Source organism: Coffea arabica, chromosome 6c (assembly GCF_036785885.1).
Source record: "Coffea arabica cultivar ET-39 chromosome 6c, Coffea Arabica ET-39 HiFi, whole genome shotgun sequence".
Classification (NCBI taxonomy): domain Eukaryota; kingdom Viridiplantae; phylum Streptophyta; class Magnoliopsida; order Gentianales; family Rubiaceae; genus Coffea; species Coffea arabica.
The window spans coordinates 2,172,804-2,196,038 of NC_092320.1; the positions used below are offsets into that span (position 1 = coordinate 2,172,804).

The 23,235-nt window shown below is 37.5% G+C and overlaps 3 protein-coding genes across 29 annotated transcripts; 2 read left to right on the forward strand and 1 right to left on the reverse strand.

Moving 5' to 3' along the window:
* Positions 1-5,660: 5,660 nt before the first annotated feature.
* On the reverse strand, positions 5,661-10,605 carry LOC113693525 (uncharacterized). Of its 27 annotated transcripts, none has more exons than XM_072051896.1 (6): positions 8,184-10,605; positions 8,007-8,083; positions 7,735-7,804; positions 7,406-7,480; positions 6,931-7,315; positions 5,661-6,856 (listed from the first exon to the last, which is right to left on the reverse strand). In XM_072051896.1, exon 1 carries the CDS (start codon positions 10,291-10,293, stop codon positions 8,206-8,208), a length of 2,088 nt encoding a protein of 695 aa, XP_071907997.1. In that variant the 5' UTR covers positions 10,294-10,605; the 3' UTR covers positions 5,661-6,856; positions 6,931-7,315; positions 7,406-7,480; positions 7,735-7,804; positions 8,007-8,083; positions 8,184-8,205. The 27 variants fall into 27 exon arrangements, with proteins under 27 accessions (XP_071907997.1, XP_071907996.1, XP_071907995.1 ...); XM_072051895.1 differs by having other exon boundaries at positions 7,406-7,600; XM_072051894.1 differs by having other exon boundaries at positions 7,963-8,083.
* On the forward strand, positions 6,253-7,263 carry LOC113693527 (uncharacterized). Its single transcript, XM_027212066.2, has 2 exons — positions 6,253-6,591; positions 6,676-7,263. The coding sequence occupies exons 1-2, from the start codon at positions 6,253-6,255 to the stop codon at positions 7,117-7,119; spliced, it is 783 nt and encodes a 260-aa protein (XP_027067867.1). The 3' UTR covers positions 7,120-7,263.
* A 4,920-nt stretch (positions 10,606-15,525) lies between the features above and the next one.
* Positions 15,526-21,044, forward strand: LOC113692092 (uncharacterized). Its single transcript, XM_027210446.2, has 3 exons — positions 15,526-15,614; positions 16,565-16,876; positions 19,531-21,044. The coding sequence occupies exons 2-3, from the start codon at positions 16,622-16,624 to the stop codon at positions 20,692-20,694; spliced, it is 1,419 nt and encodes a 472-aa protein (XP_027066247.2). The 5' UTR covers positions 15,526-15,614; positions 16,565-16,621; the 3' UTR covers positions 20,695-21,044.
* Positions 21,045-23,235: the final 2,191 nt, after the last annotated feature.

Below are 23,235 nucleotides of genomic sequence, written 5' to 3' on the forward strand. Positions count from 1 at the left end.
TTTTTTTGCATGACTTCGCAATTACATTTTCAAAAGTGCTCCTACTTCGGCCCTTTTTCAAAACGGTTTCGACACCCAACACCCCGAGACAACCCTATAATAAAAATAGTAAAAAAGAAAAATGGGGACGATTAAATTGAACTACAGAATGTCTCTTCCAGAAGTCCGGAAAATATATAAATTGCCAGTCCGTCCCCTTCACAAAACCAGAATCCCTGCACCATTTCTCTTTTATCTTAATTTTTCCCTCGAACTTTTAGAAAGATTGTGCTTGCCAGCTTGTTAATGCGTGATTGTCTATATGAACTATTTATTTATTTATAGTTTAAGAAGGAAATGAGAAAGACAGATGTGGAAGGGTGAACTCAAGATGATGGAAATTTAACACCTTCATTTAAACGAGATACAAATCCTGCAGATGCTCTGTTGTGAAATTATGTTGATACCATACATTATGTTGCAGATAACCCTAGTTGAAATCATCAGGTGAGAATTCGTTAATGCTTCTATATATCTTGATCGGCTTTAAATATCCCCATCCTCGACGGATGAAACCAGCAATAATGCTTAATGATTAAATTTGGCATCCTATGCTTTGAGGGGGGAAAAATCAATATTAAAAACTAAACTTGTTAATAACGTGCTAGTAATTTTTATTTGGGAATTCCAAGTACGTATGATACGATTATTGACAGCTTGGGAGATGAAAGCAAAAAGGGGGAATGGTAGCATACCCTTCCTAAGCAACACCTAGATTTAGTTGCTACATGGTTGTCAAATTCCTTTCAGGTATACATCAGTCAGTTTCTTGTAGCTCCCACCGCCATGAGGACATCATATGTACATAGTTTGAACGCTAAGGCTAAGCCAACTAGCATCAGATTACTTGGTTAACTCACTCACTCATTGTCTCATCAGCCCATTTTATCTACCTCCTTCCCAGTTGATTGATGGATCCTTGAACACAATGATGATTGGTACTTGTACTAAATCCTAAAATATTTATTTGTGGTTGAGTTTTAGCGTTTGAAACTGATTCTTACTGTTTTGGCATGAGCTGGTGGCGGACTTTATCGTCCCTTCTTAGTGGTGATGCCATCATTACCATGTTTTAGTTTCCACAGTTTAATTAAGGTGGCAGATTGACTCTCTCTTATTGCGGAGATGTGCCGAACAAAGCCACGAACCTAATCAAGGGGACGTCGGATAAACCAGTAAAATGCTAAAAATGCTTGGTTTTTTGTTTCTCACTTCGAAATTATTACTTGATTTTGAGTTGTTTCTTTCTTTTATCCCTTCCCACCCCCATTGAAATTACTCGTTTTTGGTTGTTTCTTTTTTTTTTTTTCAACCCTCCTATCCCTTTTCATCCCCATCTTGAATTGTTTTCTTTTTTTTAGCCCTTCTATCCCTTCTCATATCTTTTCCTGAATTTTATAGCGATGAAAACTCTAAAAATCTCGCTGAGATGACCCAATAATTTGAATTTTGAGCCTTAACTACTCACGGAAAGAATGACATAAACTTTCATCCGAGTCCTATTTTGGATTTCATTATTGCACAAGGCTTGATGATGGTGAAGTTCTATGGGTTCCCCCCTAGATTGAGTGAGACTCTCTTTGGTGTGTCCTGAGTGTAGTTTAGTTTTTTCCCTGTTAAATGCCTATTCTCGAAAAAAAAAATGGCTACAACTACAGAACAAATTAAATACCAGAAAACGTTACAAACCATCTTGAAGTGGAAGAAGGTAATTTATTGGTGAATTTTACCAAAGCTACAAAACACGGTCCGTACTCTCTCTTCTTTTTCTTTTTTTCTTTTTTTCTTTTCTTTTCCCTGTTTTCTGCATAAAATATGAATGTGAGTACGTATTTGATCTCCATTGCCTTGGACGTGATTGTGGCTAAAGACCAGTTTGATAAAATAGCCGTGTTCATGGCACCTCAAGAGGGAGATGGAAACGCCCCTCCTCAATCAATCATGCTGACCTAACCCAATCTCTTGTAAAAAAAAAAAAAAATAGAAATAGACATTGAGTGAGCCGTCAATGATGGTATTAAACAGTGTTTTAAAGCTCAGAGCAGACCGATCGGCTAAATCAAGAACTAGGGGTCTGTTTGGAATCGAGTTTTTTAGGAGTTTGTCTAAAATTTTACTGTAGTGCACTGTAAAAGTTTTTAAAAAAATTTTTTAGAAGTTTTTATAAGGTGAAAAACTTTTTTGTAGGGGAAAAACTTTTTTTTCCTTTTCTTTTCTCTTTCTCTTTCTTTTTCTTTTTCTTTCTTGCTTTTTTCTTTTCTTTCCTCTCTTCCTCTTCTTCCTTCCCCCTCCCCCTTCCCCGTTACCTCCAGCACCTCCAGCACTTCCGCCTGCTCCACCCCCTACTCCGCCACTGGCCCCATCTCCAGCACCTCCGCCAAGGCCTCCTCCAGCCCCTCATCCCACGCCTCCACCTGCTCCACCTACGACACCACCACCAGCCCCTCCTCCTACTCTCTCGCCTGCTGGAGATTTACCGTTTCGATCAATGGCGTCGACAATGCCGGTGAAATCTCAGCCGCTTCACAATTTCTCATTGTCGCACCTGAAATGGAAAGGCAATCACCAACGTCCTCGCTAGGCTTCATCTTCCGGCGCCAGGCTATCTGCCTCCGGCTCGCCTCACCGATCGCCGCCTTTCAGTCATGATTCTCCACCGCAGAGGCAGTCGCTTGACTCTCCCTTGCGCGGCGCAGCCGACTCGGTTGCTGCATCATCTCCGTCTTGTCATGTAGCGATGCGCGGTGGCGAAGACTCAGCGGCGTCTCCGATGCAACATGGAGATGGCGCAGATGAATTAACTGCACCGCTACTGAATCAGTCTCCGATCCGTGGCAATGGAACCGGAAAGCTAGAATCTTGTGTGAAATCCCCCTCCCCGGTACGATCTAGCCTCACTACCAGATCGGCCCGAGGGGAAGGGGCAGGGTGATGGGGGAGGAGTGGGGGAAAGGAATTTTTTTTTTTTAAAAAAAGGGTCATACAAACTGGGTAAAATGAGAGGATGGCAGGGGAAGATGGCGGGGAGAGAGAAAAAGGCAAAAAAAAAAAAGGAAACGGCGGCAGAGGTGGTGGTCGGTTGGGATGGGGGAAGGAAGAAGAAAAAAAGGGAATGGATTTTTTTTTGTGTGTTTTGGGTATTTTGAAGTGTGTGAATAAAAAAATTTTGAGAAGTTTTTTGGGGTCCTGTAGCAAAAGTTGTTAAAAAACTAGTAGCATACAAACTTGTCAAAAACTTGACCTTCCAAACAGGCCCTAGATGAGTATTCGATCCGAGTAAATATAAAAAATCGGGTGGCAGAGATCTGGTCAAAATCGGTCAAGAACCGAGGTTAAACCAATGTTTTGAAAATCAGACCGGATCGGCCGGTTCGACCAGTTGAACAATGAACTAGTCATTGCATCGGTCCAGTTCTCTGTTAGGGTTGACCATGCTAGAAAACTAGTCAAAAATCGGTCGAACCGTGAAAACCGTCGAAACAGAATTGAACCGATTTTTCCGGTTTTCGAGTTTTTTTTTTTTTTTTTTTTTTTACATTTTGCAAAATGTAACTTTCAAGATTCAAACTCATGACCTTCGTAATAGAAGACCAATATAGCAACCGTTGCACTATCACATCTTATTAATTTTTTTATAACTTATTTATATAAAACAAACACTCATATTTCTTATTTCTATTTTTCTTATAAAATCTCATCATCTCATGGTTCTTTCTTTTTAATTTTCAACTCTCTCTCTTTTTCTATCCTCTTTTCTTTTGTCACTCCCTTTTTAATCAAACATCTTTATTTTTAATTTATTGATGTTTTCTTACATCTTTTAATTTTATTTTTGTCTATTAAATTAAAAAAGTTAAAAAAGAATTATTTTTTAAACCAAAATTATTTAATGCCACAATCACTTACTTTTATCTCATTTTTTATTTCTTATCAAGTTTGCATTTCTATTTTCGATTCTTTTGACTTCTTTCGAACTCCAAACTTTCTTTTTTAAATTGCAATCTCTAAATCCCAAAACGCAAATTAAAATTTAAATTCACAATGTCTAAATTCTCATAGACGTGAATTTTGTATAATTTCAAAATATTGTGATATTTTTGGGTTGGATTTAAGATTTTTTGGTAGATATAATTGAAATTGAGATGAAATTTATTTGTTTAAACTTATAATTCAAAAATAAATAATTTATTTTTAAAAATCCAAGTTATTCAAAAATAGTAAATTTTTTATCATGTAAAGTATTAAATTAGTCCATTACATGTCTTATTTTGTGCATATATATATTTATATAAATAATTTTTTTTAAAAATTCATTGAACCAAGGTTGAACCGGTCCGACCGGTTGAATCTCGACCCTTTTACTTCACCGGTTCAATTAACGGTCCGGTTTTTAAAACATTGGGTTAAACTGGAAAACCAAATCTGCCACAAAGCCCGGTTCTATTTTCCTAAGTTTCTAAATTTTTTCTAGGCAAAAAAATAAAAAATTCAGCCTGTCGCTCCCGAAATCTTCAAATGAATCAATAGCAGGAACGAATCTGCAATGGAGAAGTTGCTCCATTCACACTCCTTAAAGAAAACTAAGGAAAAGAAGAAACAGATCTAAAAACCTATACCCAAATCAAAAGGAGAAAGCAGAAAATAAAAAGAACAGAGAGATAGAAGGGAAAGTAAAAGAACAAGAACATTGCAGTTCAAATTTGTTTGATTAGATAAAGACGAGAAAGTCAACCACGGAACTAGATAGGAAGAAAAATTTGACACAAAAAGAAACGGAGGAAAAGACGAAGTTGAAATTGGAAGATGAAACTGATGAAACAGAGTCCAACGGCTGAGAAATAAAGGCCATAAGAGAATGAATTAGAGTTAGACCCCCTAAGGTTTTCAGTATTTTATTTTTCTCCTCGAACATTTTGGATAACTATACAAGTTCCTGTGAAATTTCTTGATTTTCATTTGCAACATTCAAAAAAGGTGCTTTTCAACTTGTTAAATATTTGATTTTAATCCCTTGATGTTTTAAATAATCGTGAATACACTCTCAAACTTCTATGTGCAAATTTGACTTTATATTTTAAAAAATGAGCCTCAATTTGTTCATTCTCTTGACAATATGCATTTGAATCTTAAGAACATTAACCAATAAATTTAAAATTTTGATTTTTGTGTTTTATTTGAAAGTCTTATTAACTAGTTGATGTTATTTATCATTTGTTGAGTTTACAATTAAGTTATTTTTTTTTTTTTTTATGAACTTGATGGGCAAGGATTTTCACCACACTTATAGTCAGTTTTTAATGTTATTTACTTAAATAAAATTAATATATTTATTTATTTAAGATATCATGATTTACGTCATCGGTTCTTATACCGATCCGACCTCAGCCCACTGCTCCCTAATCCACTGAACTTGTCCGAGTCATGGTCCGAATTTCAAAACGGAGGTCTGAATTGAACAGTGTGGGCTACCTGCCCTGCCATGCATGCGCGTACACTCAACTCAAGTTTATCGCTGCTTTATGACTGGTTCACCTTTTCCTAATGGGATTTTGAATAAAAATAATATATAGTACTGTGTGTATTTTCTCTATCACAATTTCCTCGGTCTATCAATTGCTTCATCGCCATTTAACTGCAGTTATATATTTAAAAGCAATGTTGTCAAAAACATACATACATTCAAAAGCTGTCTGCCTAATTCTTTCTTTTCTTTTAAAAAAAAAAAAAAAAACTTTGGATCTCCAAATTGGACGACTCAAAAGCTCCTTTTCTCAAATGACTCGAAAATTCCACGTAATCTTCATGTTTCCCAAACGACTTGACTGCTGCCTCAGCTTAGATTTGCAACACCTGAGCCCCACCACACAACTCCATTAACTTCAATTAAGCAATCACCAGCAGTAAACTTCGGTAATTTTGTCAGCACAATACTGTACTTTTTCTTGGGAGTTTAACGAACTCTTGAGAGACAATAGTTGAACCGTTGTCCTACAAAGTCTCTAAATTCTTTTGTGATGACCAATAAACGAGCCGTTGTTCAAAGGGAGTAGCATCAAATTTGCTTTTTAAACCAATAAAAACAAATCCATACAAGTCAGACAGAGGTCTTGCCGACGAGATAATGCAACTTAATGAGAGGTTCAAAACGCCTCCGCAGCTCTTGCACAATTGCCCTCTCCCTCTCTCTCTCTCTCTTCCGCTGCTCTTACTTGGATGACAGCAAATATGATGTCCCTAAAAGCATTTCAATCCCCTTGTACTCCAAACAAGCACGCTTTACTCCGGGGAAGAGATTACTCCAAGAGGAAGTACACCAACCTCCTCCTATGCAAGGCAAACGAATCAGATTCGGGAATCCCGCCACCTGAAGGAGATAGAAGAAAGCAGGAATTGCTTGCCCGAATAGCAATGTTGCAAGCCCAAAAACTACGTCTTACTGATTACTTAGATGAAAGGTCAGCATATCTGACCCAGTTTGCTGAAGAAGCCAATGCTGAAATTGATCAAATAGGTGAAAATGCTCTCAAAGAACTTGATGAAGCTGGCTCCAGGGTCTGTTTGATCTCTCCTTTATCAAGAACATAATATCTGCTAGGAAATTAACTTATAACCACTTCAACTAATTTTCTTGAGCAGATTATGGAAAACATAGAGAGCCAGATGCAAGCCTTTGAAGAATCGGCAGAATTGAATAAGCAGGAGATTGAAGCAGGTGACAGGAAGTTGGCAGACTTCGAAGGCCAAATTGAGGAGGACAGAAACGAAGGTCTGTTCTTCAAGAACTTGCGCCAGAAAACACCCCCTGGAAAAGAGAGAGCTGAGGAGGAGAGAATGAAGCTTAGAGAGCTTGCCAAGGAAAATGCTGGATCTAAAACTAGGAGGAACATTTACCTTGCACTAATAGGCTTGGTACTTATTGGAATTTGTGATGCGTCGATCACTTCATCATCTGACTGGCGTAAGGTAGCAGTTCTTGGAGCAATCTTGGTGGGCTTGCTTTCTCAACTCCTCTACGAGCAAATGATGTTGTCAGAGACAGAAAAAACAGAACAAAAAAAAAGCAAAGTAGATAAAGACTGATTTTTTTTCTCCCCACACCACTGAGATATTTGATTTCACTATAGCAGTTTAAGAGAAAACAATTTCAGTGTCGCATGAGTTATAACCCCAAATAAGGTCTTACCATTTGGGGCTAATACATCAAGCAAATTTAGTTTTGCATCATTGCTAGGTTCTGGAGATCCCACTACGACCACCAAACCCTTCTTTTTTGATGCTTTCCAATGGAAATTTACCAATGAGAATACAACCAAGACACATGAAGCATATGTGAATTGAAAAAGACTAAAAGCTGAAGCTTCCAGACCTGTAACAAATCACTTAAAATTGCTGCATGTACTACTATCACTTAGGCCAGCTAAACTGTGGTTCAGCAAAGAAGCTGCAAAATTAAGTGCAAATCAGTTTGCTAACAAAACTCCCAGGAAAAATTATCAACCTACTCAAACCTTAAGCCCAATGCTATAAGTAGACATGATTCATCTATTCAATCCATCCGTACCTGAACCAAAAATTCACCACAGTTACCATATAATGGCTTATGCCTTACAAACTCTCAAAGCAACTTTCACGTGGACAAGAAGTCCAGAATTATATGCATTTATGACAGGAATAAGGGTTTGGTGACTTGGATACCAAGATTCTAGGAACTTCGAACGCAAATGTGCCTTCACAGTTGACATGACCAATGCTTTTTGCAACTGACCTGCAAGACCAAAATAATCTTAGGATGCAGAACACGAAAAGCAGTAGATCCTTAATCTTGGGAAACACTATTCAAATATCACTTCTTTGAAGAAAGAAAGTAATGCTCATATAGTCTGTAATATCTGTCATTTCACATCCACGAGGTAACTTGAGAACCTGATAGAGTTGACTTGCAATATGAACTTCAAACTATTGCATACCGATAGCAGGAACTTGTCTTGCTTGAGTGGAGTTCGCATAAATTCGAACACCAACGTTTAACCATATGAGACTCAAGCTGCAATCGAAATGGTGATCTATTAAATCTAATCAATCAATAAAAGAAGCAAAACAAGGAGGCTAAGCCAATAAGAGTTAGTAAGATTTAGAAATCTAACTTTTCAAGATCTAGAACCAAGATTATGTTGAAGCCCGTTCAATAAGAACTGCTCTGACAAGTATGTTCCAAGTGATTATGGTAGGAACAATTTTCTTACTCAAAGCATCATTCAGGAATGACATTGCATACGACATTCTATTGCAAGAACAAAGTCCTTTGAGGGTGATATTATATGAAATGATGTCTGGCTGAAGCCAACCTCTCAAAATGCGAGCCCAGATGACTAATGCATTTTTGCAGTCCCTGGCTTTATAAAAGCCCTCCATTAGAGAATTATGAGTAACAAGGTTTGGCACACAGTTCAACTGACTCATGTTGAGATACAGATGTAAAGCAACGTCAATTTTGCCAGCCAAACAGAGGCCATGAATCATTATATTGTGCATGGTAACATCTGGCGTCAAACCCTTGCTGACAACTTGGCTCCACAAGTTAAGGGCCAAGTTAATCTTATAGCCTTGACAAAGACCTCTCATTAACAAGCTATATGTAATCATATCCGGCTTCCATCCTTTTTCCAGCATTTCCTTCACAAGCTCATATGCTTCAGCAAACCTTTCACCTTTGCACAGTCCATCTATAATCGTGTTATAAGTGACAATATTTGGGGAACAGTTTATACTGTTCATTTTGTGTAAAAGCTTGAGAGCGTCCTTGATCTTAGAAGCTTGGACAAATCCATCAATAAGTGCATTGCACAACTGGGAATTTGGTTTACAGCCGCATTTGATCATCTGAGCAAGCACCCTAACTGCTTTGTCTAGTGTACCTTCTCTGCATAACCCAGAAATCATTGCTGAATATGCAAAAGCATCAAGAACATTTCCTTTATCTTTTGCCTCTTCCAAGACCAACAAAGCCCTGAAAAGGAGTCCATTCTGACAAAACCCATAAACTAAAGTTCCATAAGTTGCAGAATCAGCAGATAGTTCAGTCTCCACCAAGAGCTTCCAAAGTGCACTTGCTTCATCCACCTTTCCATTCTCAAATAAAGTTCTCATAAAAATGTTGAAGCTAACAATATTGCGACAACCCTCCCTTCCCATCAACTCCCACAACTCAAAGCTCCTCCTAATATCCCCAGCCCGGCCATATCCATTAAGCATTGCATTATAAACAACAACGTCAGGAAACACCTTAGTGTCAATCATTTCTGCAAAAACTGACTCTGCCCCATCTATATTCCCTAACTCACACAGCCCATGAATCAACGAGCTACATGTAAACAAATCCATTTTCCGCTCATTTTTCCTCATTCTGCTCCACAACTCCAGAGCCTCAGTAAACCTTCGGCATTTGCACAACCCACTAATCATAACATTATAGCTAATCACACTTGGATAGACACTTGATCCCCTTATCATCCTCTCCCACGTCTCATTAGCTCCCGCTAAATCCCCTTTCTTGAAAAAACCATTAATTAGGATATTGTAACATGTCACGTCCGGAATCACACCCCTCTCAGACATTTCGTCGAGCAGTTTCAAGGCGCTGCGCAAATCCCCAACTTTAGCAAGCCCATCAATCAATGTCCCGTAACCATACACATCAGGCTTGAAACCGTTGTCCCACAACCAATTCAGCAGCTCTTTAGCGTTATCAAATTTCCTCCTCCTACATGAAAGCTTGATCAAAATGTTGTAGGTTTCTAAATTTGGCACCACCACCATTGTCTCAAAGGATCTAAAAAACAACTCCGCTTTGCTCAGTTGATTTGACACCACAAAAGCGTTGAGCAGAGTATTGTACGACCTAATACCGGGTCCGCACCCAAAGATTTCCACCATGTTTTGAAAAGTTTCAACTGCTTTGTCGACGAGTAAGTTCTTGGAATACGTTTTGATCACGGTCAATGCAACGTCCTCAGAGCACTGGCATTTCTGGGTTTGGATCATATCAACGATTTCGCCAATGCGAGGCGGAAGTTTCCCATTCGAGTTGGAAAGGCAGAGGCGGCGAAGGATGTGGTGGAAGACGACGGCGGTGTGGGTATAACCCGGGTGTTGACTAGCAGAGTCGAAAAGAGAGAGCGCTGAGTTGAGATTCTTTTCGGATTTGAGGAGCTTTAAGAGATGTTTGGAAGTGAGGTTTTTGGGCAGTTGAGCCATAGAGAACTGAAGGGTTACCAATAGGAATGCGTGGTCTCATCATAGCATGGTCGTTTCCTTTTTTATGTGCTGTTGAAGATTAGCGCCTGTGCGATATGACGAGGACGGGGTAACTCCAGTGCCGGCTGAGATTCTTCTGACATAAACACATCCCGAGTTCTAAGTCTCCATATCCGTAATCGAGCGCCAGGGGACGATGGGAACGGTTGAGGCTGGCCGCTGTAGCTAATATATACCTATAGTTATCTGTCTAACCGTGATCATATGGTAATATATATATTAGGTGTCATATATTAGGCTGTCATGGCTACTGTTACATTCTTGGCTAAAAAGATAGAACGAAGAAGAAAGAAATGCGATATAACATTTTTACTTTTTCCCTTGCGATTTTTTTATTTTGCCCTTAAAGTTGGGATAATTGCAGAAACCTCCCCTAAGGTTTCTGACATTTGCATTGACCTCCCCTATGGTTTGAAAAATTATACTGACCTCCCCTGAGGTTACTACTCTTTTGCAAATTCAGTCCAAACTATTAAAATATTGTTTTAGGGAGTGAAATTAGAAGTTTTTACCAAATTTGTTCTTTGTATTACATGTCCAATGAATGACAAAATACTACAAATCAATTAACAATTAATAAATTCTAAGGAGTATAGTTTATAGGCAAATACGCATTACCTATTTAAAATACTGGCTCTTTATGTGACAGCCTCACTTTCCCCTAAAGCGAATCAAAGGGGTTAGCAGACTGTCTGCCCAATTCTCGCCAGGACTACGAGACAGTTCAACGCGATCTAAGACGTTCTGGAATATACAAGCGCGCTTAAACAAGTCACAATCACAAAATAAAAAAATGAAAATTGGAGCTGGCCATGAATAGTACCGGCCACGTCAAAATCCGGCCATACATCACGCAAACATACACATTTTGAAATTCAACATTTACATACCAAAATGGCATACCAAATTATCCCACAAGTTTATACATATACGATTGCAAATTACAATTCAACGATGAGTTGAATCAAAATGAGTTTAAGGTTTTGCCCAAAAGGAGCTATTCAAAATATATATATACATAAGCTCAACTCGACAATCCATATTCATCGCCTTTCCAAAAGTATTCAATTTCCTGTAAGGAAAACAAACGGAATAGAGTGAGCTTATGCCCAGTGAGATACTATCACTCAAGCAACCAAGTTCATATAAGCATAAAACTTTTCATTTCAAATCATCAAAAATAAACCAAGAGCACACATTAATAGAGTTGATAAAAGGATACCGGCGGTTCTCAAGAGCCCTTTCATCGCTTGCATTCTTGATCGAATCTCATTGACCCTCCATCAATGTTTAAGAGTAACCAACCGTAGGCTCTACTTTACTTCCATTCCTTCCACCCAACATACCCCTACCGGGCCCGAACTCCAAACAGCATAAATTTGGTAATATTCGAGTATACCGGAATCAAGAGTCTCACTACTACAAGATTCCATATAACAGTCCCCATGGTTCGTCAACTTTCACGACCAACCCCTCGCTGGTTCGATTCAATTGACTACCAATGGGGTTGAGCTCAGTAATAACAGTAATGGCCGTTGGATACTCGTTCAAACGACACCAAATCTAGTGTATCAGGTATCATTTAAATACCACAGTGAAACAGTAAACAGTCGTATATAGTACAAAAAAGGGTGAGAGCGATCAAGTACACCCTCACTTTAATCAGTTTCAATGGCAAATAGGCCCTCAAGGCATCAAGTTCAAGTATAGCAAAGCCACATTGTAAACAAACAAGTGAGTAGTACACTCACCAAGCAAGCAAATGAGATTTCATCAACTTCCGCTCAATGAGCGTCTTGGACCACCGTCACGTCCTAAAACATTCAAATAAGCATAATAAGACTCAATTACAAGTCATAACCAAATCCACATACCACCAAAATAAGGTTCCACTAGAATGTATACGCACTAGAGTAAACCAAGGAAATCCGGAAATGGAATTAAGCTCTAATCCAAAAAACAGTTTTTGACAAAATTTTACGGTTTTGGCACCATTGGCACTACGATTATCGGATGGAGGTACAAGATACACCATTTCGAAGCTAACAAATAGGGCTACAATGTTGCAGAAGGTCACTCAGTCCAGTTCACAGTGCAACTAGGTAAAAAATGCAGGATACTAAACCAGAACCGTAAAAACAGGTGAACAAACCGCATTCTGGTTAACGAACTGTAATTCAGGCTACCTAAGTCCAAATCAAGTGATTCCAAAGCCATCCAAAAGCTAAGACATCAGGCTACATTTCTTCAGAAGACCTCAACAACCAAATCAGAAGTATTCCCAACCAAATTAACCAATTACAGAAGCAATTCTCAAGTTCAGGTAAAAACAGGGGCAGCAGGGGTATTTCAGTTTTTTCACAAGTTACGCTACTTCAATTGGCCTGAAATTTTGCAGGCAACTTTAAAATATCATTCCCTACAACTTTCATGTTTTAAACCAAGACTAATTCGGCCTCTAACTATGATGAACCGTGCCGGGCAGAATGAAGGAAATGAAACCCTAACTTTCCAAATTTCCTTCCAAAACATAAATTTTTCTGCAATTAACCACACTTTCCACCTTCTAGCTTCCTTCAATATCATTTCCAATCATCATACATGTCCACACAAAAATAATCTTTTGAAAACAGAAAAATCACCAATAAATATAAAACTTTACCAAATTCAACCAAAATCAAGATATAATCCACAAAATTACCTCTTAGGCTACCACAGATCATGAATTAAACATCATTAGATGGAGGAGAGGGGTTCCTTCACTACTCACCTTAGTAATACAAGAGAGAGAGCAACCAATCACCTTAGCCTTCCAAACAACTCCAATAAACACCTCACAATCACTAAGTGTAGGGATTTTATGGAACAAATGCAAGATCAAATGGTTGATTTGTTGAATTTGAGCAAGATGAAAGCAAGAATTTGAAGAGTTTTTCCCTTTCTTTTTGTTTGAAGTGGCCGGCCAAGATGAGGAAGAAAATGGTGAATTTTTGGTAATTTTTTTAATTTATTTGGTCAAATGATAAAAGGTGAATAGTAGTCATAAAATACAACAAATCTCTAAGTGACACTTGTCGCTTCATTAAATACATAGCTATCACTTTGTTTCCTCTCATACCAGTATCCAAAACTTAACCTAGTTGGCCGAATTTTTCCGAACTTTCCGCACTTGCGCGCCCCACATCCGGTATACGCTCTTAATTTCTCAAAACCTAACCGATACTAGAAAAATCATCTAAAAACTATGTTTACTCATTAAAATTATCGGGAAAATTTTCCTAATAAAGAAAATACAGAAAACATGCCATTAAGGAAAATAAAACATAGAAAATGAGAAAATTACGGGTTCTCACACTTTACGGGTATTTTACTTTCAAACATTTAATTTATGATAAATATATCAATATTTATAAGTAAAATTTAAAAAGTGTTACAGTAATATTCTTGTAAAAAAGAAATCGGTAGGTTATTTATTTAATATAAATTAAATATTTTTTTAAAAAAATGGCCCATAAAGTATTAATTTTTTATGATTTTCATCCATTACATAAGTAAAGTATTCGCTTTTTATGTGTATTTTATTATGAATCATTTAATTTATGTTAAATACATAAATATTTGTAACTAAAATTGAAAAAATGTTATATTAATATTTTTACGGAAGAGAGATTGGTAGGTTTTGTATTTAACAAAAATTAAATATTTGAAAGTAAATACAAATATGTATTTGAGCGTAAATATTTGTATTAAATTAAATGTTTAAAAGTAAAATACCCGTAAAGAACCGGTACTTTAAATAGTTACCGGTTCTTTATGGGCAAACACGCATTACTCATTTAAATTACATGTCTTTTACGGGTATTTTATTTTCAAACATTTAATTTATGATAAATATATCAATGTTTGTAAGTAAAATTCAAAAAATATTACAGTAATATTTTTGCAAAAAGGAAATCGATAGGTTATTTATTTAATATAAATTAAAAATTTTTTTAAAAAAGAAATGACCCATAAAATATTAATTCTTTATGGCTATCATCCATTACATGAATAAAGTATTGGCTCTTTATGGGCATTTTATCATGAATCATTTAATTTATGTTAAATACATAAATGTTTGTAACTAAAATTGAAAAAAGTGTTATATTAATATTTTTACAGAACAGAGATTGGTAGTTTTTGTATTTAACAAAAATTAAATATTTGAAAGTAAATACAAATCTGTATTTGAGCATAAATATTTGTATTAAATTAAATTTTTAAAAATAAAATATCCATAAAGAGCCGGTACTTTAAATAGGTAATGCGTATTTGCCTATAAACTATACTCCTTAAAGTTTATTAATTGTTAATTGATTTGTAGTACTTTGTCATTCATTGGATATGTAATACAAAGGACAAAATTGGTAAAAACTTATAATTTCACTCTCTAAAACAATATTTTAATCGTTTGGACTAGATTTGCAAAGGATTAGTAACCTTAGGGGAGGTCAGTGTAATTTTTCAAACCACGGGGGAGGTCAGTGCAAATGTCAGAAACCTCAGGGGAGGTTTCTGCAGGACATATGCACTTTTCGGCCCCGCTTGACAAGTGAGTTTTTTGAGTATTTGTCTAAAACTTTACTATAACTTACTGTATAAGTTTTTTTGAAGTGTGTTTTTTTAAATATTTTGATGTGTATAGATTCATCTTGTGATCTTCTCTTGATAATAAAATGAAAAATTGGAATAGGAAGGGGAAAAAGCAAAAGAATTGCACGGTCAAAAAATGGTATTTCAGGGAATGGGTTTGAATATTTTTGTAATCATTTGAGAAAAACACAAATCTCCGTAACCTATGTTTTTTAGTTTCAATCATGGAGATGAAATTCCTTATAAGAAAGAGGAAGAAGTAAACAAAAAAGAAAGAGACAGAGAAAATAAAGGAGAAATGAAGGGAAAAGAAAATAAATATAAAAGAGAGAAAAAAAATTAGAATGATAGAGGAGTAATTTTATCCCATAGGGGATAAAATGAGATAAAAAAAATTAAAGAATAAATTGAAAAATGAAGTTTACTAATTGTAATTAACTATTTTATACATATGATGAGAGGCGTAAAAGGGATCAAGCTAATATGTGTTGGAGTATTTATATATGATTTTCACTTTTTAACTTATCCGATCAAGTATTACCTGGTTGGATGGAATTCGAGCGTCCAACAAAAGGGCCACTAACAAGGAGGACAGTGCCGTAAGAAAAGTCGCAGTTAATCCGCCTGAGGTCCGACCTTTTCTTTTTCTCTTTGGTTTTATTATTCCCGTGCCCACCACACACGCCCACTCGGTGCCTCGCTGCAAATCCAGCGAGGCCACCATTGATATCCCAAACTTGTACACTCCATAGTTTATTTCTTTATATAGATATATATATATATATATATATATCTATATAATGCATAATTAAGATGTACTACTATAAAGCATACAAGTAGATGATTTGTGTAGCTCTAATCAACCAAAACATAACTTCAATTACTGTGTCTGCAGTTGCCCCGTATTCTTTACTAGATCCCATCTTCAATTTTTCTCCCTGCATCATAAATATACCCAAACACCTACACGTTGAAGCATAGATTACGCGGTTATATGCATGTATAAATATAGATTTATTAATTGTTCTTGGTAGCTTCAATTATTAGAAAAATAGGGCTCTTTAGTCTCTGTGTAATTGCATTTGTCGGGTGACCATTGTTTTCCGACGTTAGGGTTAGGGTTTCATTAATCCAACCTGATAGTTTATCCCGTCTCTCTGTGTGTGTGGGGGGCTTTTTTTCTTCTTTTCTTTTTTCTTCTTTTCTTTTTTTCTTTGCTTTATTATTATTATTATTTTTTTCGCTTGGGTTAAATAGCTAAATGCGGTTTTGTTTTAATTGATTTTATAATTTGTTTTTATTGTTTTTTGTGCAGTGGAGAGATTGGGTGCTGTGAATAATACATTGCAACTCCTTAACATCACTTTACTGGGAAAGCCTTTTTTCCTTTTTAACTGGGAAAACATGAGCTTAACTTGAGTCAAATCGAATATTTAATGGGCTGAACTGCATTACATTAATTATGTATTTTCTGGGATATGTTTCCTTCCTAGGTTGATGAGATCTGTTGTATACGAGGTGAACCCAAAACACTGCTGGGCTATGACAATGCTGGGTATATTTTTTTCTATAATTTCAGGGTTGGATTCAGGAGATAGTATATAAGTCCGACAACGTCTTGGTCGACGAGACTAAGATGACTGGAAAATTGTCGGCCAGGAGGGGGGGAAGAAACAGCAACAGTGAAGATTCTTTACGGGAAGCTGGCAAGGTTATGAAAGAAAGCTCAGTTTTCGGACAATACTCGGATGCAGAATTGGTAGCTCAGCTGAAAGGACTGGCTCTGGATCCTTGTAATTCAGAATATTCACAGAGCAAAATTCGACCCTTGTGGACTCAGACTATTAGAGTGCGCAAGGCTATGGCTATGGCTGATACGGAATTTCCTCGGGTGAGATTTGAACTCTGCTACTTTTGCAAGAATATTTCCTTGATACCTTTTTGTTTATGCGGTTTTGTACAATTGGAAAGTTGGTTGACAACTTTTTTCTTCACATAACTGTTCCTCCGAAATCTTTTTTCATAACCGTGTCTCTAACCCAAACGATGATGGTTTGCCAATGGCGAAGGGGCCACAGGGGAACCTAATTCTGTAAAGAGAAAGACGAGCCGTCATTTTATAAGATGACTTTGGCACTTCTAACTGGACCCTTCATCCACTCTTATTATTCCTTTTGGTCTCTCGTGTCGTTAACGATCTTTAGCCCATTCTTCTAAGTTTCTCATAGTCTAACTCTTTTGTTAAGGAACAAAGTACTGTAAATGCTTTTATCATATTGCTACCAGTATAGTTACTTGTGTTAATTCCTCTCTATACTCTCTTGTTGCTGTAACTGATTGAGTGTCGAAGGATTTGTTGCACATGGAGCCATCAGCAAAAGTTATTTTTGCCTGTGCCTACGAGGATTGATATCAGAAAATGCTCAAGTTATAGCCTGAAAAATGAATCTTTTGGCACGGTTTCATTAATAAAATTTAGGTGCAATTTTCTATTCATGCAAGCAACAATATATTGGTTTAGTAATAAACTATATATTGAACAGGGTTTTTTGTGTTATTCAAGAACAAAATAAAATTTCTCTTAAAAAGTGTCAGGTTAATTCTTTTTGTCCCTCCCTTATGAAGAATATCTGTTTGAATAGAGGTGGAAAGTGAAGTAAAAGAAAATGAAAATTGTTTTCCAGTTTACGCTTGGTTGTCAAGAAAAAGTTTGACGGAAGATGGGAAGTTAGTGACAGTTATTGGCAGTTATTATAATTTTTGTATCTAACCAACCTTTTTACTTCAAAATCCTACAAATTTTGCAGGACACAAAATGTAGGAAAGTGAAGGAAAATGAAAGAAAATTTTTCAACTTTCATGTTAACCAAACATGCATGAAGGAAGTAGCTAACTTTTCCACACTTTTCCTTGCAAACAAACACAATGTTTATGGTTTCTTGAAGGTGCTTTTCTATTTCTATTGGTTTCTCCAATTTAAGATAGTCAGGTTTTAACCTTTTTTTCTTTTTCGCTGATTGACTTCACATGTTTTTGTTTGCATAAAGGCAAAAGTTTTCCGATACCTGGTCCAAACAATAGAAATATACTTTGTAGAGTCTTCAATAGTTTTTAGAATCATTAGTTCTGTCTTAAGGTGTTTACATTTTGTTTCACGATTTTATTTCACAAAATCTTGGGGGTGTCTTACTGCCATTATAAGCTGCTTTGTTAATGCAACTTCACATGAAATTCTCTATCCATATTTACAGTACAGGATGCTATTGGTAAGTGTTATGCAATCGCTGCAAGACTTTTTAGTTGTTGGGAGAATGTGGTTTGAAGAAAACTTTTGCATTAGTGTGTTGATTATAAACTAATGCCTTTTCACGTGTCAGAAATTTGGTTTTAATTTGGATTTCTGTGAATTTTATTACTACAATATGCCCAGTGACCTTTTTTTTTTTGGTGTTGGTGTGTGTGTGTGTGGGGGGGGGGAGTGGGGCTGTGGTTGGTGTGTGATGGTACTTTTTATATGAGATAACCTTCATCCCTTAATACAGCAGAGATTGCTGTAAGATGGTCACACTTACTGACAAAGCATTGTGTTTTTTTCCCAAATTTGGGAATTTGTAGAGTCTGCCCTTGTCATTTTGGCATAGGCCTTAGGTAATACCTGCATTCATGACTGTAATGCCGACTTGGCTTTTTTTAACATCTATTTTAGATTTTGCTCAAAATTATATTGGTTTACCCCTTCATCTTCTGACTTGTGAGACGGAGAATGCCCCAATTTACACTGCTGTGGTCTCACTGCACTGTATAAAGGATTCATATATTGAGATGGCTATGAAATATGTAGCTGCCACACAACCTTTGAAGTCTAGCTATTAAACGCCTTCACTGAAAGTGCAAAGCTGGCCTAGGTTCCTGCTATTATAACAGGAATCCCCTTCAATCTATCTAGTAGAGCTTCTAAAGTAGAAGGATTTGCTATTTTAAGGCATCCTTTTTAAATTTATTTCATGAGCTATTGGACACAAGTCAAATTTCCAAGTTGTTTCTTGCATTGATCCTTAAAATGGATCAGTTACTGTTGTAATTTAAGTTTTGCTTTTTGGCTCCCCCCCGGGGGCCGCCCAGCGGGGTTAGGGGTGCAGGAGGAGATTATTAATATTTTATATATGAGATGATACTTATGATTTATGAGATAATGTCTTTTTAACTTTCTTTTCTGCCTTAAAGCATGGACTAATTTTAATGATTTTTACTTTGTACATGTAGCTTGTTCAAGAGTTCCAATAAGCTACCTATTCTGAAATTTGCCAAGGATGATAAACTTTTAAATAGCAACATGAATGTATTTCCCATTCCCAAAGCAGTAGAAAACTTTATCCAGGCATAAATTCTATGACATTCCATTTTATAATTTGCTTGTGCATGATTAAGATCCTTCACAAGTGAAGTTTCTTCTTTCATAATTTTCAGTACATATTCCTCTCTTTTAGGGTAGTTTCTTTATTTGATTTCACTGATGGAATTTAGCACCTATCTACTCATTTGCAGAGAAAGCGGAAACTGCAGCAGTTGTTAAAAGCTCTTCCTGGTTATGGTTCAGAGTTATCTAACCAACAATGTTGGACAAAACTGAGCAGAGGGCGGGTCTTGCATGCATCTTCCGCTTCATGCTTCTTGAGTTCAGTTGAATCTGCTGAAAGTTTTGACCCAAAAGTTCTCTTGGAGTCAAATAGTTCAAACAGTTTATTGACCTTTGAGGATGATTTTCTGGAGAAGCAGATATATTCAGAATCTTCCTTAATGTGTGAACCTATAAACTGCAGTCCCTTTTGGAAGGATGTGTTTTCTTTAGTCGATTCTGATGAATCAGTGAATTGTTCAAACCCAGCAAGTCCTGGAAACCTGACATTCCTTGAAGTTCCTCCTCTGAATATGGATGACATTGGTCAGCGCTCAAAATTAGGCGCTTTTGATGATCGCAATCAAAAACATCTTCAGCCAACTCGCAGCAATCAAAAACATCTTCAGCCAACTCGGCGATCAATTAGGTTGTTGAACTTCATTGGCGACAATCTTCAAAAAATGGTTGTCCCTGTTGGGCCTCGATTCCAGGCTGAGGTTCCAGATTGGACTGGCCCTTGCTGTGATGAAGATTGTGATTCTGATAGCTCAAGGTGGTTGGGTACCCGAATTTGGCCAATTGAAGGCAGAGAAATGAAAATCACTACTCGAGTTGCTGGTAAAGGGAGGCCTGAATCTTGCTCTTGTTTGTCCCCTGCTTCGGTCGAGTGTGTTCGACGGCATATTCTCGAGGAAAGGCTACTCCTGCTATGTGATGCTGGTTCTGCATTTTTCAGCTGGAAGCTTGACGAGGCGGGGGAAGCAGTTTCAAAATCATGGACATCAGAGGAACAGCGTGATTTTGAATTACTTGCTAAAACAAAATTAAACTCAACTGGAAAGGACTTCTTGAAGCATGCTTTGAATTGCTTTCCCTCGAAATCACGAAAAGCAATTATTAGTTATTATTTGAACGTTTTCATTCCTCGACGGATGAGCCTGCAGACGAGGTCGGCTTTCAGCCAAGTCGACACTGACGAGGATGAGGTGGAAGACTCTAATTACCTGGGATTTCAGCGAAAATCTGAAGGCAACGCTCCGATCGGCGGTTGCAAAAACGTGAGAGCTCGATTCCTGCGTCACCCTTCGTAGCCACTCCACTCTTAGCCTTCTGAAGTTACTAAAGAGTGGACGTGTGTGTGTGTATTCATGGAGCAGTTGGCTGCGCAACCTGATGTTGCAACTTTTTGGGCTCCCTGTATATCCGGGCGGCGATCAGTAGAATTTTCCATGGGTTTGACAGATATCAGTACCTAAACTCCCCAATTTAATTTCCATACATAGGCCAACTTGACTAGTTTCTAGTTTTGGCATAGACATGATTCTTTAGTTGTTTTTCCGCAGGTTCGATTGTCACGAGTGCAGTAGTAGTTGATCGTGAAAATAATTATCTGTATGTCCTTGAATCAAAGATGAGATCAACTAATTCCCTCGACCGTCAACTAATGGATGAGTTTTTTAAAGTTTGTATAACCAACTAGTCCTTCAATGATCATAATAAATCATAACCGGGAGTTTAGATGAGCCCCCGGAATCGGTTAAATGGCTATCGAGAGCCCCATGAAACCGAAACTGGAATCCTTACCATGACCTGTGAAAACCTCCATACTTGTCGAAACCCAAACAGCGCTGCCCTCTCATGTCCGACTTTACTGCTATTGATTGGTCCTTGTTGGGCATGTGTATAGAAAATTTTATTGTTTATCCGTCTTATCCACAATAAGCACGATATCAAAAGGAATCTAACTAGCTTTTTACCAGACATCCGTCTATAAGGGGGGGAATTTTGCTCCACAATAAGCAAGACAGAAAGGAATCTAATGAGCACCTTTGCTCAATCTTTTCCTCTCTCTATCCTGCTTGAAAGGTTTAGAGTTTTTACAAAACGAAAATTAGGCAAAATAGTCTAATAATAAACGGTATGAATTACTCTATTTAAGCATTAGACTCGTTTTGTTACTGGTCTTGCGTGTGCCCTGTTGCAAGTTCCAACTTTTGTCAGAGCTCTAGTAATCAAGCGGGGCATCCAAAAGGATTTTAAAATTTTTGTGTAAACTATTTATCGATCGAGACTACAAGCCCTGCACTTATGGTTAAAAACATACGTAGCGTGTGTTATTGCACTGTTTCTGATCAAGATTGACATTTCTTTCCAAGGACTGAAACCCCCTTCCGCACAGGCACAGCTAGGAACGTATAAGCGTTGACGTTTGTAAATTCAAAAGAAAAGGGAAAAAAAGGGTCATCGACTTAACTCGGGAGAAAGAGGGGTAGAAGAGAGAGGCCGAAAGGAGGAGAAAGGGTGGTGGGGGGATGGGTTGGGGCTGTGGTTTGATTGATTAGAAGAAAAATGATGAAGATAAAAAGAACAGAACAGAAGAGTCTTTCGTTGAACGTTGGTTTGGGGATGGGTCGAGGTCATGGTACAAAATAAGAAGGAAAAAGAAAATGAAAATGGCTGTGAGCTATATATGATATGGTTGTGTAATTCACAAAAGAGTGTGAGCCTGAGACGATCACAAAATGCAGTACCAGGAACAACAGCATGGGTCATCCTGAATTTGCAACAATAGCAGTTGAAAAGGAAAGATCTCTCGAACCAAGAAGAAGAAGCCAACAGGCCGGCCGAAGGAGAGTGTGTGAAATCAAGTGTTGGGAACAGAACATTAAAATGGCGAATGATTTATTTATTTAGTTGCTGGCCCGCGTCCGGAAAAAATACGTTGCCATCAAATTCAATGCGGAAAGGACCTGAGAGTGAAAAAAAGAGAGCAGTAGCCACCAGACCGAAGAAGACAGCGGCAGAAGGAGAGGAACTAGACATTCCATCGGATAACGAGCCTCTCTCTTTTTCTTTTTCTTTTTCTTATCTCGTTTCTTTTGCGACTTTTCTTTCTTTTCCTCCCATCTCTCTCTCTCTCGCTCTCTCTCCTCTTTTCCTTTTCTTTAGCAGAAGTATGCCTTATGCAGCACACCCCCCACCGCCATCACGGATCATGTTGGGATGTTTTCAATTGCCACTTTTTTTGACTTTTAATGGCGAGTTTACACTCTGATCGCGAGAGCTTTTCTCGACAGAAGAACATGATGATGATCTCAATCGTAAGACGATACTCTTTGCTCATTACTTTTGCTCCCTCTGATTTTGCGCTAAGCAGGAACAAAATTCTCGGTTGATTTTAGGCAAAGTGATAATTGCTGGCTTTGATTTTTGTTCCTCCTTTTTTTCATTGATCTGATCTTATTTTTGACTAGCCCCCCCCCCCCCCCCATTTTTTTTTTAAATCTTCTTTTCGGTCAAAAGCTTGTAGCTTTCCCTTACAATTGGTGGGATGGATGGACTCCACCGTGGTCTTTCTATTCCGGGAAAGGCCTATCAAAGACAACTTTTACCAGTACAGAACTATTACTTGCTACTTTTTTTTTTACCACATTTATTCTATTCTATTCAATACTACGAGAGGAGGGACTTGAAGAGACCCGGAGAAAAATTGAGGGACTGAATTACTTACCGGACAAGTGTACAGCGCACTCGTCCGGTGGAAGTGACCTGCCACATTTAGTAGCAAATGGTAGTACTTAAATGTAATGCAAGAACCAGCTAAATCCTTGCTCTGAGAGAGGGAGAAAATG